This window comes from Megascapheus bottae, chromosome 21 (assembly GCF_031878675.1).
Source record: "Megascapheus bottae isolate mThoBot1 chromosome 21, mThoBot2.hap1, whole genome shotgun sequence".
Classification (NCBI taxonomy): domain Eukaryota; kingdom Metazoa; phylum Chordata; class Mammalia; order Rodentia; family Geomyidae; genus Megascapheus; species Megascapheus bottae.
This window is the reverse complement of record NC_143529.1, coordinates 7,361,610-7,374,867: the sequence shown is the minus strand read 5'-3', so window position 1 is coordinate 7,374,867 and position 13,258 is coordinate 7,361,610. Positions and strand designations below refer to the sequence as shown.

Genomic DNA, 13,258 nt, shown 5'->3' with positions numbered 1-13,258 from the left:
GTTGTAATATAAAATAGATATGTTCAATGCATTTAAACTTTCAAAAAAAGTTTTAAAAACGCTAGCATCATATCTTAGTGTGCATTTACTTCATTTCTGTATTTTTGGCTTTATTTTTCAACTCTTTCCTTTATTTTGATTTCTCAATCTACATTGATTTACCATGTATTATAACCATACTTCTAAAAGCTATTTCAAGATCAGGCACAGTGGTTTACTAGTCCAGGATTCTCTGGAGATAGGTATTAGGAAGTTTTTGTACAACGGGTAGTTTGTCCAGGCAAAAAATTTGATGAGACCCTATCATAACCAAAACCTTGAGTGTGATAGTTCTTGACTATATGCCATGTACATAAGAGCCCAAAGTAGATCACAGTCCAAGTTTACCCAGTACATTAAAATGTGAGGCCTAACCTGAAAAAATAAAGGGCTGTTGGTGATGGCTCAAGAGGTAGAACATCTATCTGCTTAGTTAACACTGAAGAATTTGGGTCCTGTGATATTATAATACAAACATATCTATTTGATCTTTATCCCTTGGGTTCTGACATTAAAACCCTGCAAACGTGTCTTTCAGAAGCTTTTGAGATGTAGTACTTAAACAACTCTTAAAGGTATGAACATTTCCAAACACCACCATACTGGGGCTCAAATTTCTTAAACTAAACAAAATAAGGTTAAACTCAAAAACAACAACAACAACAACAAAAAAAACACACCAAAAAACAATGACACTAGGAAGAGCATGGTTTGAGGCCAGCTGGGACAAGCTGGTCCCAATGCGGACCCCATCTTAACCGCTCATTACAAAGCTAAGCATGGTGGCATGCCCCTGTTAACCTAGCTACTAAAAAGGGTAAACAGGAGAACAGCAGTTCAGGCCAGCCCAAAACAAAAAGGAAGATCCTATTTAAAAAATATAGACAGTGGGTTGGGAGATTTGGCCTAGTGGTACAGTGCTTGCCTAGCATGCATGAAAACATGTGTTTGATTGTTGTCCTTAATGTACTATGTTGTCTCTCATCTCCTTTGCTGTCCCTTGGTTATCTCATATTGGTATAGTATCTCACTTTGTTATCTGATATATTGAATTTATTTGTATTTGGATATTTGAAATTTGATAGGGAAGGGGGGAAAACCAAGACGGGTGGGGGGTGTGGGGGGGAGGGAAACGGGTACCAAGACATGTGAAAGGGTATCAATGTATGTGAATTAATGCACCTTCTATCTGGCAAATATCATGTAACCCTTTTACTAATTACAATAAAAAAAAAGAAAACATGTGTTTGATTCCTCGGTACCACATATATAGAAAAATAAAACGCTGGAAGTGGTGCTGTGGCTCAAGTGATAGAGCCCTAGCCTTGAGAAAACCCAAGGACAGTGCTCAGGTCCTGAGTTTAAGCCCCAGGACTGGCCAAAAAAAATACAGAAAGCAAAAATGGCTGAGCTATCACCATGCAGGCCAACCAGCAAGGTTCCCTACACCTTACTAGTCCTGTAGTTCACCTGAGGTGATCAGGCCATGACCATATAAGGTAGCAAAGCCCTCCCAATCCCTATAGGTTCTCTAGGTCACCAGGAACAGTAGTCAGCTCTTCTTCCCACCTGTTCAACTATGTGGAACAGAGTCTGCTGGTCCCTTTCCCAGAATTAAATGTCTTCCTTTGTTCCCTGTATCGGGATGTCTGTGTGGTTTTTTGGCAAAGTCTCCATGTTATCTAACACTAGCATTATTCATGCCTAGGTTATTTACCCAAATAAGCTGAAATCTTGTGTTCACATAGATGTCCACATACAAACATTTATAGAAGCTTTATTTCTAATTGTAACCAAATAAAGTATTCTTCAATGAGTGAATGGGTAAACAATATATGGTACATACAATGCAAAATTACTCATTAATTAAAAAGAACTATTACATCATGGGAAGACATAAAGGAACTTTAAATGCATAAGCTAAGTGAAGGTAGTTAGTTCACAAAGGTTGTAAACTGTTTCAATGACAACAAAACTTTACAGACAGCAAAGTGTTTACAAAAGGACCAGAGGGAAAGGGAGGAGAAGTGACTTTGTAAGGACAGCGTATCGTTAGGGTGGTGAAATTACTCTGGATGATCTTGTAATGATGGAAACATCCATTATGAATTTTCCAAAACTCAGAACTGCACAAGGGCAAGATGTGAATTCTAGTATAAACTGTGGACCAATTAGATCAATATTGGTTCATCAAATATATTAATATCACACTAATATGGTTTAAGAATTGTGCATTTACTCAATCATCCAGAAACAAGGACATACTAAATCCACTAGCACAATGATGTTCATTGCAGCACTATTTACAATAGCAAAGATATGGAACCAACCCAGATGGCCCTCAGTAGATGATAAGATCCACAAGATGTGGTACTTATACACAATGCAATTCTATGCTGCCATCAGAAAGAATGACATCATCCCATTTGTAAAGAAATGGAAAGACTTCAAAAAAAATCATATTAAGTGAAGTAAGCCAAACTCAAAGGAACATAGGCTCATTGGTTTCGCTCATTTGTCATAATTAGTATAAACCTTAGACTCCTAGCAGGGGTTTACAATAGGGCAAAACCTAGACACATAAGGCCATATAAGATGAGGCTAAATGAAAGGACCTCCAGGATATGGAAATAAGAGCCATATAATGTGTGATTGTTGTTCTTAATGTACTATGTTATTTCTCATCTCTTTTTGTTGTCTCTTGGTTATCTCATATTGTTACAGTATCTTACCTTGTTATCTGGTATATGGTATATATGTTCATTTGAAATAGGATAGGGAGGTGGGGGAAAACAAGATGAGGGTAGTGGGTGGGGGGAGAGAAATGGGGACAAAAGCATGAGAAGGGGTAGCAATGTTTGTGAAATAATTCACCTTCTATCTGGAGAATATAATGTAACCCTTCTATTAATTACAATAAAATACATTAAAGAAAATAATAGTAATACTAATAATAAAACTTAAAAGAAAAGAAAATTGTGAGAAAGTGGTGCTGTGGCCCAAGTGAGAGAGGGATAGCCTTAGGTGAAGAGCTCAGGGACAGCGTCTAGGCCTAGAGTTCAAGCCCCATGACTGACCAAACAAAAACCAACCAACCAACAAACAAAAACGTATGAGAGGAGAAGATATGAGAATTCTTTTCTGCATAATTTTTCTATAAACATAAAGCTGCACTGAAAGTCTATTAAAACATCTAAAAACATGAAAACATTCTTTTTTATTATTGGAATAATGTATAGAAGGGTTACAGTTATATTCGACAGGTAGTAGGTACATCAGTTCTCATACACTGATACCCCTTCTAATGTCTTTGATCCCATTTCTCACCCCCACCCCCTCCCCAAACATGAAAACATTCTATGAGCAATCACAAGTTAATAGAAAATAATATTCTCTACAACAATAAGATAATTTTCTTGACAGCTTGATACTTCAAGCACTACAAATATTTATTTTTAAAGGTTTTACATGATAATTTTCCTAAAAAGTACTTTTTCTTCCTCTTTTTTTTTCTCATTTTAGACGAATAACAATATTTGGTCAAGAACAAGGTGAATTTTTGTCCATTGTCAGATATATTGGGTTAGTAATTTTTTCTGGCTCTATCACCATTTTCAGCTGCAAAATTTTAGTTCAACGGACTGAAGCAGCCACTCACTTTTTAATTCCCCAAACAAGAGTGAAATAAGTATTTCAAGGTAAAATTAGAGCTTATTGATAGCTTTTTAAAAATTGCTTTGATTGTTTTTGTGCTGGCATCAAATTCAAGGCCTAGGTGTTATTCCTTAGCCATTTCATAAAGGCTAGTGCTTTACCACTTGAGCCAGAGCTCCACTTCTAGATTTTTGGTGATTAGTTGGAGATAAGCATCTTGTAGACTTTCCCATTTGCTTAGGCTGGCTTTGAACCATGATCTTCAGATCTCAGCTTCCTGAGTAGCTTGGATTTCAGGTATAAGCCACCAGCACCCAGCTAGCTTTTATAAATACAACTTTAGATTCAAAGGTCTTTACAGGAAGCATGTGGCATATATGTGGTAATTATTCCCCTGCTTGCTTTTTAGGGCATTTTTATCATCTAGCTTATTGCAATATTTAAGCCAAAGGAAATCTTTCTGTAGGGCTAACACTCTCACGTTAATTACATGCGGCACTTCTTAAAGTCTTTCTTTATTAAGTCATATTTATGTTTTCAGAAAAGCATAAATAAAACATACTTTCTATTTTAGAAGGTCCTTTTCATTCTCTATTTTCTTTATTTCCATCTTGGAAATTCCAGTACTTCCTCCATGCTCCAGTACCTTTTTTCTTTTTCTTTTTTTATTTCAATGTATAGAGGGGTTACAGTTATATTCACCAGATAGAGGGTGCATTACTTCTCACACATTGATATCACTTCTTATGTTTTTGTCCCTATTTCCCTTCCCTCACCCCTCCCCTCATTTTCTCCCTCCTATTTCAAATAAACAGGTAAATATCTATATAACATACCAGGTAACAAAGTGGGATACTGTAACAATATGAGATTAACCAAAGGGCAACACAAGAGAAGGGAGAAAAACGTAATACATAAAGAGTAACAGTCACTTATAATTAAGCTCTTGTTCCCATGTCCTGAAGGTCTATTAATTTGGCCTCATCCTATATGGCCTTATGTATCTAGGGTCTGAGCTATTGTAATCCTCTGCTAGGAGAGTTTGGGATGTGTACTAATTATTACAGATGAGGGAAACCATTGAGCCTATGTTCCTTTGGGTCTGGCTTACTTCACTTAATATGATGTTTTTCGCAGTCTTTCCATTTCCTTACAAATAGTGGGATGTCATTCTTTCTGATGGCAGTACAGAATTCCATTATGTATAAATACCACATCTTGTTGATCCACTCATCAACTGAGGGACACCTCAGTTGGTTCCATATCTTTGCTATTGCAAATAATGCTGCAATAAACATCGTTGTGCTAGTGGATTTAGTATGTCCTTGTTTCTGCAGGAGTGGGTAAATGCCAAGTACTGGAATTGCTGGGTCACAGGGGAGCTCTATGTTTAGTCTTTTGAGGAACCGCCATACTGCTTTCCATAGTGGTTGAACGAGTTTGCACTCCCACCAACAGTGTAGTAGTGATGATCCCTCTCCAGCACCTTTTTTCATACCTCCTGAATTTTATGGTTCATTTTACGTTTTGTTGTTTTCAATTCCTCTTCAATAGCTGCATTCTTCTAAAAGGAGAAAGAGAAAAGGTCTATATAACCTAAAATGGCAAGAATGATCGATAGGTATATCAATTCAAATCTAGGCTTTTTCCTGGCAATATCTAAATGTCGGTTACTTATAGTTATAATATTCCTTGTTATATAGGTTTGAAATAATTATTATAATAAGATTATTATTTTTGGTACTAGTAATTGATCCCAGGGTCCCACACTTGTAAGGCAAGCAGTCTGTCACTGAGCTACATCTTTAACCTACAATGAGGTATTTCTAAAAAAATGTTATTACTTTGATTCATGGCTTCTATCATTTTTCCTTTTAGCTCATAAATAGTAATCACATCCATCTTGTTTTAAAATTCAATGATTAGAGGACAAGCTAGAAATTGACAAATATTATAATTACAAAGACTTATTTAAAGAAAGCTTATTTTCCTAACATCAAATATTACTCATTCTTAAAAGCCAAGAACAAAAACATAGCTCTCATTACTTATTCTTTATTAAATTATTATTAAGGTACCACAGCCCTAGACATAAAATCTCAAAAGTGTTTTTTTTGCCTTCTTTCCTATCTTCAGTCTTAATCCAATACCATATTCTAAAGCATCCTTCTAGAATTCTATGCTAGTTCTGACCTAATTAACTACTAGACTGACAGCACAGATAATGCAATCCAATTCCTAATTAGTTTCCCTGACTCCAGTCTCCTCTCCTCATAATCAGTACTCTAAAATACTGCTCAATTTGTTTCCTCTACCTTTCTGTTTTTGTGTATTTTTTTGTTTTGGTGCCAGTCCTGGGGCTTGAAAATGAGAGCTTGGATGCTGACTCCGTGCTTTTTTGCAAGGCTAGAGCTCTACATTTGAGCCACAGACCCACTTCCAAGTTTTGGTGCTTAACTGAACATAAAAATTGCACAGACTTTCCTGCCTGTGCTGGCCTGAAACTGTAATCTTCTGATCTCAGTCTCCTAAGTAGCTAGGATTACAGGCATATGCCACTGGCACCTGGCTTTCCTCTGCTTTTATTAATCATTTCAATATAAAAGAATCGTTCCCATGGGATCTGTAAAACTATTGATTATGATGACAAATGTACATAATGAGATCCTCTACAATGTAATACCTAGATCATATTCAGCTTATTTCCCATAAACAAATTCTTACTCCTGTCAGTCTAGTGTACATATTTCCCTCAGTGGAATGATTGAGGCTCAAACCTGAGTTACAGGAAGAAGTACTCTTATTATTAAAACAGGCCAATAACCTCCTATTTCATAGTCTATGGAGGGAAAATAATAGTTTCCTTTCTTTGTAGACCCAATTCTTTCCTTTACCTTCATATGCTCACTGAAAATGTCCTTTCTCTTGTACTTTGCCTCCTAAAGTTTGAGCTGAAGTCCTGTATCTGTTTTCTATAGCCTGCCTGATCTATTCTTGATAGAGTATGCTCACCCTTCTCAAACATGCCTGAAACAAGAGCTTTGCTATTAAATATTCACTTTGTTGTCCCATACATACACTTTCCTTACCCTCTTATTTTTTCCTATTTATTATAGTATGCCTTTCTCTTCTAACCAACCCTGAAAATCCCAGACTATCTTATACCTCTGGATGCTCACTCTTCTATATGTACTATGAACAATTACTGCCAACAAACAGTGCTTTAGGTTACTGATGTATCCTAGTGTGAAATATGTCAAGTATCCTTACATCAGTATCACCTATTTCTACATCCATTTCATTGGTCTGATGCTACTTCCAGCTGATACACAGCGTTAAGTTTGTACTTCAGGAATGTGGACTCAAACCTTTATCTCTGAGGCTATTTCCAGGGTGGCAGTGAACCTTTGGAATTCATTTTGTGCTTTTCCTTCTCCCTCTTGGACATCTCTCAGTTGCTGGTGCATCACTTCATGATGCAACAGCTCCAAGTCTTTGGAGTCTTCTTCCTCTATTGTGGTCAATCGATCCTTCAGAAACGCTACCAGACAGCACAGGAGTGAAGGTGAACAAAGGCAAAGAATCATAAACTCATACACCCACATAGAACAAGATTTCTCTTCTCTCCATACCTGTTTTCTGTGGGTTCAAATCCCTTTCAGCTTGTAGATGAAAGATGCTCAGCTTTAAGGATTGGATGAGGCTTTCCAGATGGTACATTCGATTCAGTAGAAACTCACAATTCTTCCATAAAACATCTTTTTGTCCTGAACAAATTATTTCATTCTGGATAGGACTAATGGCTTTTTGGCTAGTAGTGTCTTCTAAATAGTTTGGAATTTCCAGATGACCTCTGGACAAAGATCCCAATATAACAATATTATACAATGTGATGTATATCATGGTGATCCTAACCACTGAGTCCATGTAACCTTTCTCATAAGAATATTATAAACAGTGGTTAGGGAGAGTGGGAGAAAAACTTGAGAAGGAATATCAATGTTCAAGAAGTAATGTACCCACTATCTGACAAATACAATACGAACCCTTCTCTATATTACCCTGACAATAAAATACAATAAAAAGAATATAATACACAGTCAGCAACATTGTACAATACAACTTCTTCCTTTGTTCCCCCACCCACAAATCTACCAAATAAACACCTATATAAGATCACTTCCCTCTACATTAAGAAAAAGTTAGAAATGCACTGATTCTTTCGGCAAGCATCAACATCAACTAGGCAGAAAAAGCTGCATTACCATCTAAGCACAAAGCTATCCCGGGAGATTATACTATGCAACTGGGAAGGGATCTTCCAGCCTTTACCCAAGGGGAGAACCATTTGTACCACACACATTGTGTTCCAAGGTTATTCAATATTTGCCTATGTCTGAAAGTAGAAGGGATCTGAAATATGTATCTCATTAGGCCTCAGAAAAAAGTGGCTAGTATCTATGCCCAGGGTGTATTTCTCCAGCATTAGAGCAAAGAATAGGATAAAATTCAAAACTCCCAGGTTTTGCCAATGTATTCTGCCAATTGTTGCTGACAATGGAGTGTCTTACTAGCTTACATCAGAGAATTGTTAACTGGATGACACAGGTGGCCTAAAGAGGACTCAGCATTTCCTAAGCTCTCTCCTCAGCTCATCCCACTGGCAACTCCAATTTACTAATTTCTCGGGGAAGTGGCTAGGTTATTATCAAGTGTAATGTTCTTAGATCCCACTGGAGAACTGCATCCTCATCCTCCTGGGCTCTGGGAGTCGACTGGAGTAAGCGCTTGAGAGTTCCCCTAGATCACGACATCAAAAGGTGGCTTAAAATGACAGTGCAAGGGAGGAGAGCAAGATTAAATGCACAGCATCAGGTTTCTGTCTAAAGAGGATTTCTCTGCATCACCTTCCAGTGGCAACTTGAAGGACTGTCTTCCAACTAACTTGTGTGAGGTGCATAAACAGTAGACCTCCAACAATGAAAACGTTACAGCAATAAAAACTCCAGATCATCAAAGCTTTTCTGAAAGGAGGCTTTCTATGCATTGGCTACTACAGAGATGGACACACAACAGACCCAGTATGAGCTGAGGGTGCATACTGAGTTAGAGTGGAAACATTTGATATAGATACTCTTGCTACTAGTGCAGAGACAACGGGTGATAAATGCCTGCTCTTGGCTTCACCCTGAAGATAGAAAGAATTGGAAAACACACCTAAAACCCCATCCTTTCCTGCTGCATGTGGCTAGTCTGCACTCTCATGTATCTTACCTGTCTCAAATCATTGAAAAGCAAAACTCATATGGGCATCACGCGAGAAATCACTTGAGAAAATCTGATGCTCTTCCATGATAAAAACTCTCAACAAATCATGTAGAAAGTGAATGTTTAAGAGAGAGAGAGAGAGAGAGAGAGAGAGAGAGAGAGAGAGAGAGAGAGAGAGAGAGAGAGAGAGAGAGGCGATGAATGTTCCTTAACACAACAAAGGCTATGGCAAGCCCATAGCTGGCATCATACTCAATGGTAAAAACTTAGCACTGAAGAAAAAGAATAAGACAGGGTATCTATTTCCTCTAGCAATACTCAACATAGTATTGAAAATCCTAGCCAGAGCAATCATGGAAGAAAAAGCAACAAAAGGCATCCAGGTCAAGAAGGAAGAGGTAAAACTACCTAATTTTGCTAATTATATATCTAAATATGTAATATATTATATAATATATCATGTAAAATAATATAAATATTATATGAAGAAAATACAATATAAATACAATATAAAGCCAAAGGCAGGTACTGGCTCACACTGTAATCCTAGCTACTTTGGAGGCAGAGATCTGATGACTGAAGTTGGAAGTCAGCCTGGGCAGGAAAGTGATGACACTCTTATTTCCAACAAACTACCAAAACACAGAAATGTGGCTCAAGTGGCAGAGGGATTACCTTGAGCTTAAAATAAACTCCAGGACAGCAGCCAGGCCCTGGGTCCCTAAGTTCAGATCCCAGGACCAGCAAGGAAAAAAAACCAAAGAAACAGACTTATTACCCAGTAGAACAGGATGGAGAACATATTATGGTTAATTGACTTTAAATAGAAATGCTAAGAATATACAATAACAATCAGACAATCTCTTCAATACATGGTATAAGGAAAACTAGTTATCTACATACCAAAGAATTAAACTGACCCCTTAATTCATACCATATATAAGAATTAAAAATAGATTAAAGATGTAGATGAAGAGTTGAAATAAACTACTTGAAGAAAATAAAAGGAGAAAGCTCTTACTTTGTATCTTGGATATCTTGGATATGACTTTTAAAATACAGGAACAAAAGCAAAAATAGACAGATAGGACAAACTTTAAAAGGTGATTGTATATAGAGATTCCCTTCATGAATACTTGTTCGTTAAACATGACATTTGAAATATGATGTAAAAATCAATGCTAATAAAATCTAAAAAAACAAAACAAACATATATTATATGGCAAGCATGCACAAAACAAAAAAGGCGAAAAATTTAATTCCTTAATTAACAAGTAGTTAACAAGTAGCTTTGAAGTCAAATCCAAGTACTACCAAAAACTCAAAGATAGAGAGGAGATGAAGAGGGAGGGAGAGGGGCAGGGAAGCAGAGAGAGAGGGAGGGACAGAGGGAAGAAGGCAGAAGGGGAGAAGGAAGAAAAGAAGAAGGAAAGGAAAAGGAAGAAAGGAAGCAGGAAGGAAGGAAAAAAGGAGAGAGAAGGAAAAGGCAAGAAGAGCGATGAATATTCATGGAATGAATAAAGATCACTGACTTTTTAAATAGTTGTTTTAATATTATTTTGGGGGGTAGGGTAGGTCATGGGGCTTGAACTCAGGGCCTGGGAGTTGTCCCTGAGCTCCCTTGTTCAAGGCTAGCACTCTACCACTTTGAGCCACAGCACCACTTCTATTTTTGAGTGGTTAATTAGACATAAGAGTTTCACAGGGTCTTCTCCCTTCTCTATTCCATTTCAAATAAACAAATAAACATATATACAGTATATCAGATAATAAGGTAAGACACTGTAACAATATGAGATAACCAAGGGACAGCAAAAGAGATGAGAAATAAACAAGATGAGGGGAGGGGGTTGGGGGAGGGGAATGGTGACAAAAACATGAGAAGGGGTAGCAATGTTTGTTAAATAATGCACCTTCTACCTGGTGAATATAATGTAACCCTTCTATTAATTACAATAAAAATATATTTTTAAAAAGGCAAAAAAAGTTTCACAGGGTTTTTTGGTTGGGACAGCTTCAAACTGCAATCCTTGGCTCTCAGCCTCCTGAGTAGCTACCTAGGTTTTATAGTAGGATTCTAGGCATTGGCCATCAGCATCCAGCTTCATAATAAACATTATTGTTTTACCCAAATACTCAATATGTGCACTGAACTTGTTCTGCAAATGTAAAATGTTTCTCATCCACAGGTGCTATAATACCAGGTATACTGGTTAATGTCTTAATTGGGTTCATGAAGGAAATGCACATTTTGGTGTGATTTAAAAAAATTATACCAATAAATTTTATACTGATTATGAAAGTACTAGATTCCTCAAGCTACTTATCCATTTTTTTTTGCCAGTCTTGAACTCAGGGCCTGGGCACTGCCCTTGGACACTTTTTGGTCAAGGCTAGAGCTCTGCCACTTGAGTCACAGCACCACTTCTGGCTTTTTCTGTGTACTGAGGAATTGAACCCAGGGCTTCATGCTAGGTGAGCACTCTTACAACCAGGCTACGCTCTCGGCCCTACTCATCCAATTTTTAAAGCCAGTAACTTTTTTTTAAAGCAGTACTAGGGATAAAGAAGTATTTTTAGTATCTCATTCTAAATCATGAAAACTTTAAATATTTCAAATCTTGCTTTTAATTTAATATAGAAGAAAATAATTAAGATAAAATTAATAGCATGAAACATTTTAAGATTTTCCTTGAACATATTTTAAAATAAGATCTAAAAATTTTATTACATGAAAAACTGATTTGCAATCATTTCAAAGGCAAACAAAATATTAAAATTTTATACCTAAGAATATTCTGAGGTATGAGGGATTGGACTCAAGGCTTCACCCTTTCTAGACTAGCACAATATCACTGAGCCATGACTCCAGCCTTATTTTTCACTGGTTACTTTTGGGATAGGGTCTCTCTTCCTGTCCAGGCCCATGCTTGAACCTCCATCTGACAACTTTAAGCTTTGCTGAATCACAGGCAGGTAATACCTTACCCAACTTTCCTTTCATGGAAATGGAGTTCCTTGGACTTTTCTGCCTATTATAAAAATATGCCCAATTTCAGCTTCCTATTTAGCGTGGAATGACAGGCACAACCCACTTATGGGTTGAGAAGGAGTCTTGAGAACTTTTTTGATTGGGCTAGCCTTAAACTGTGACATTCCTTAGATTCCCAAACAGCTAGCATTACAGGCAGAAGAAAACTGGCTACTTGTTTATTTGAAAGAGGGAAGGGAAGGGGGGAAAATGATTGGTGGGGGTAGGGGGTGGGAAACGTGGACAAAAACACAAGAAGGGGTATCATTGTGCAAGAAGGAATACACCTGACGAATGTAACTGTAGCCCCTCTATGCATTACCCCAACCAAAAAAAAAAAACTGACAGCCTTAACTCACATATTTTCTTTAACTATAAAGAATAGTGCTAGTAGCTTTGTGCTATGGATTGTATAGGAAGTGTTACCCAACTGGCTCGAGTGTCAGAGGCTTGGTCCCCAGCTGCTGTGTTTAATCACTGAGAGGCTACTGGATCATGAAAGTGGTAATTTTATCAATTGATCTGTCCAGTTCATACTGACCAAGCAATTAGGAGGTAGGGCCTGACTGGAGGAAGTCACTGGTAGTATAGCAATATGTTGACCTGTCTCTGTACTGCTCCTTTCTTATTCATTTTCTCTTTCGCCCTCCATTAATTCTTTCTTTCCATTCTGGCAGCTCTAATACACTATATCCTCTTTGCCAAGACACTCTGTCTTATCACAGACCCACAGTGATAGGTGGAAGCAACCATGGATTCCAACCCCTAAAACAATAAGCCAAAAAAATTGTTTTGCTATTGAGATCCCTTATTTCTAAGCAGCAAAGCAAAATTTTCTAGTTCATTTGTCTTTGTTACCTTTTTCACCATAGTTCAACATTATTAGGTCATCTCTCAGTGAACTTGTCTGTTCTTCAAGCACTCTCATCCTTTTCTGAAGTACTGTGCATGATTTAGAAGCTGTAGCATTTGGAGAGAGAACAGGTGTGCACATTGTAGTTTCCAAATGCACCTAAGATTAAATTCTCAATATTAACATGATAGAGTCACTTATTGTTCAGAATAGTCATTATATCTCCCTAAACTAGGATTACGCATCACCGTCCTTTTAACCTAAGAAATGGCCATGTGTCCTAGTTTGGTCAATTATATATGGGTAGAAGCTTTAACCTCAGGTTGTTGTTCACCACCTGTCCACTTTGTTCTCTTCCATGAGACAAGCAACATTAGAAACAGGGTGTTCTCTCAGTATGAGTGTCTATGACT

General features: G+C 37.3%; 1 protein-coding gene across 7 annotated transcripts in view; it reads right to left on the bottom strand.

Annotated features, from left to right (window-relative positions):
• The window catches only part of Ccdc150 (coiled-coil domain containing 150), a 57,969-nt gene extending 44,971 nt beyond the window's left edge, over nucleotides 1-12,998 (bottom strand). For 2 of the 7 annotated variants that reach the window (XM_090354529.1, XM_090354530.1), the window contains exons 1-4: nucleotides 12,851-12,998; nucleotides 7,326-7,544; nucleotides 7,062-7,234; nucleotides 5,192-5,257 (exon numbers count right to left, since the gene is read on the bottom strand). In XM_090354529.1, coding sequence (XP_090210655.1) covers nucleotides 5,192-5,257; nucleotides 7,062-7,234; nucleotides 7,326-7,544; nucleotides 12,851-12,986 — 594 coding nt within the window. In that variant the 5' untranslated portion in view covers nucleotides 12,987-12,998. Of the gene's footprint in view, nucleotides 1-5,191; nucleotides 5,258-7,061; nucleotides 7,235-7,325; nucleotides 7,545-12,850 lie in introns of those variants that run through there. The other 5 variants (XM_090354524.1, XM_090354527.1, XM_090354528.1 and 2 more) reach the window with 4 other exon arrangements.
• Between the last annotated feature and the right edge of the window lie 260 nt (nucleotides 12,999-13,258).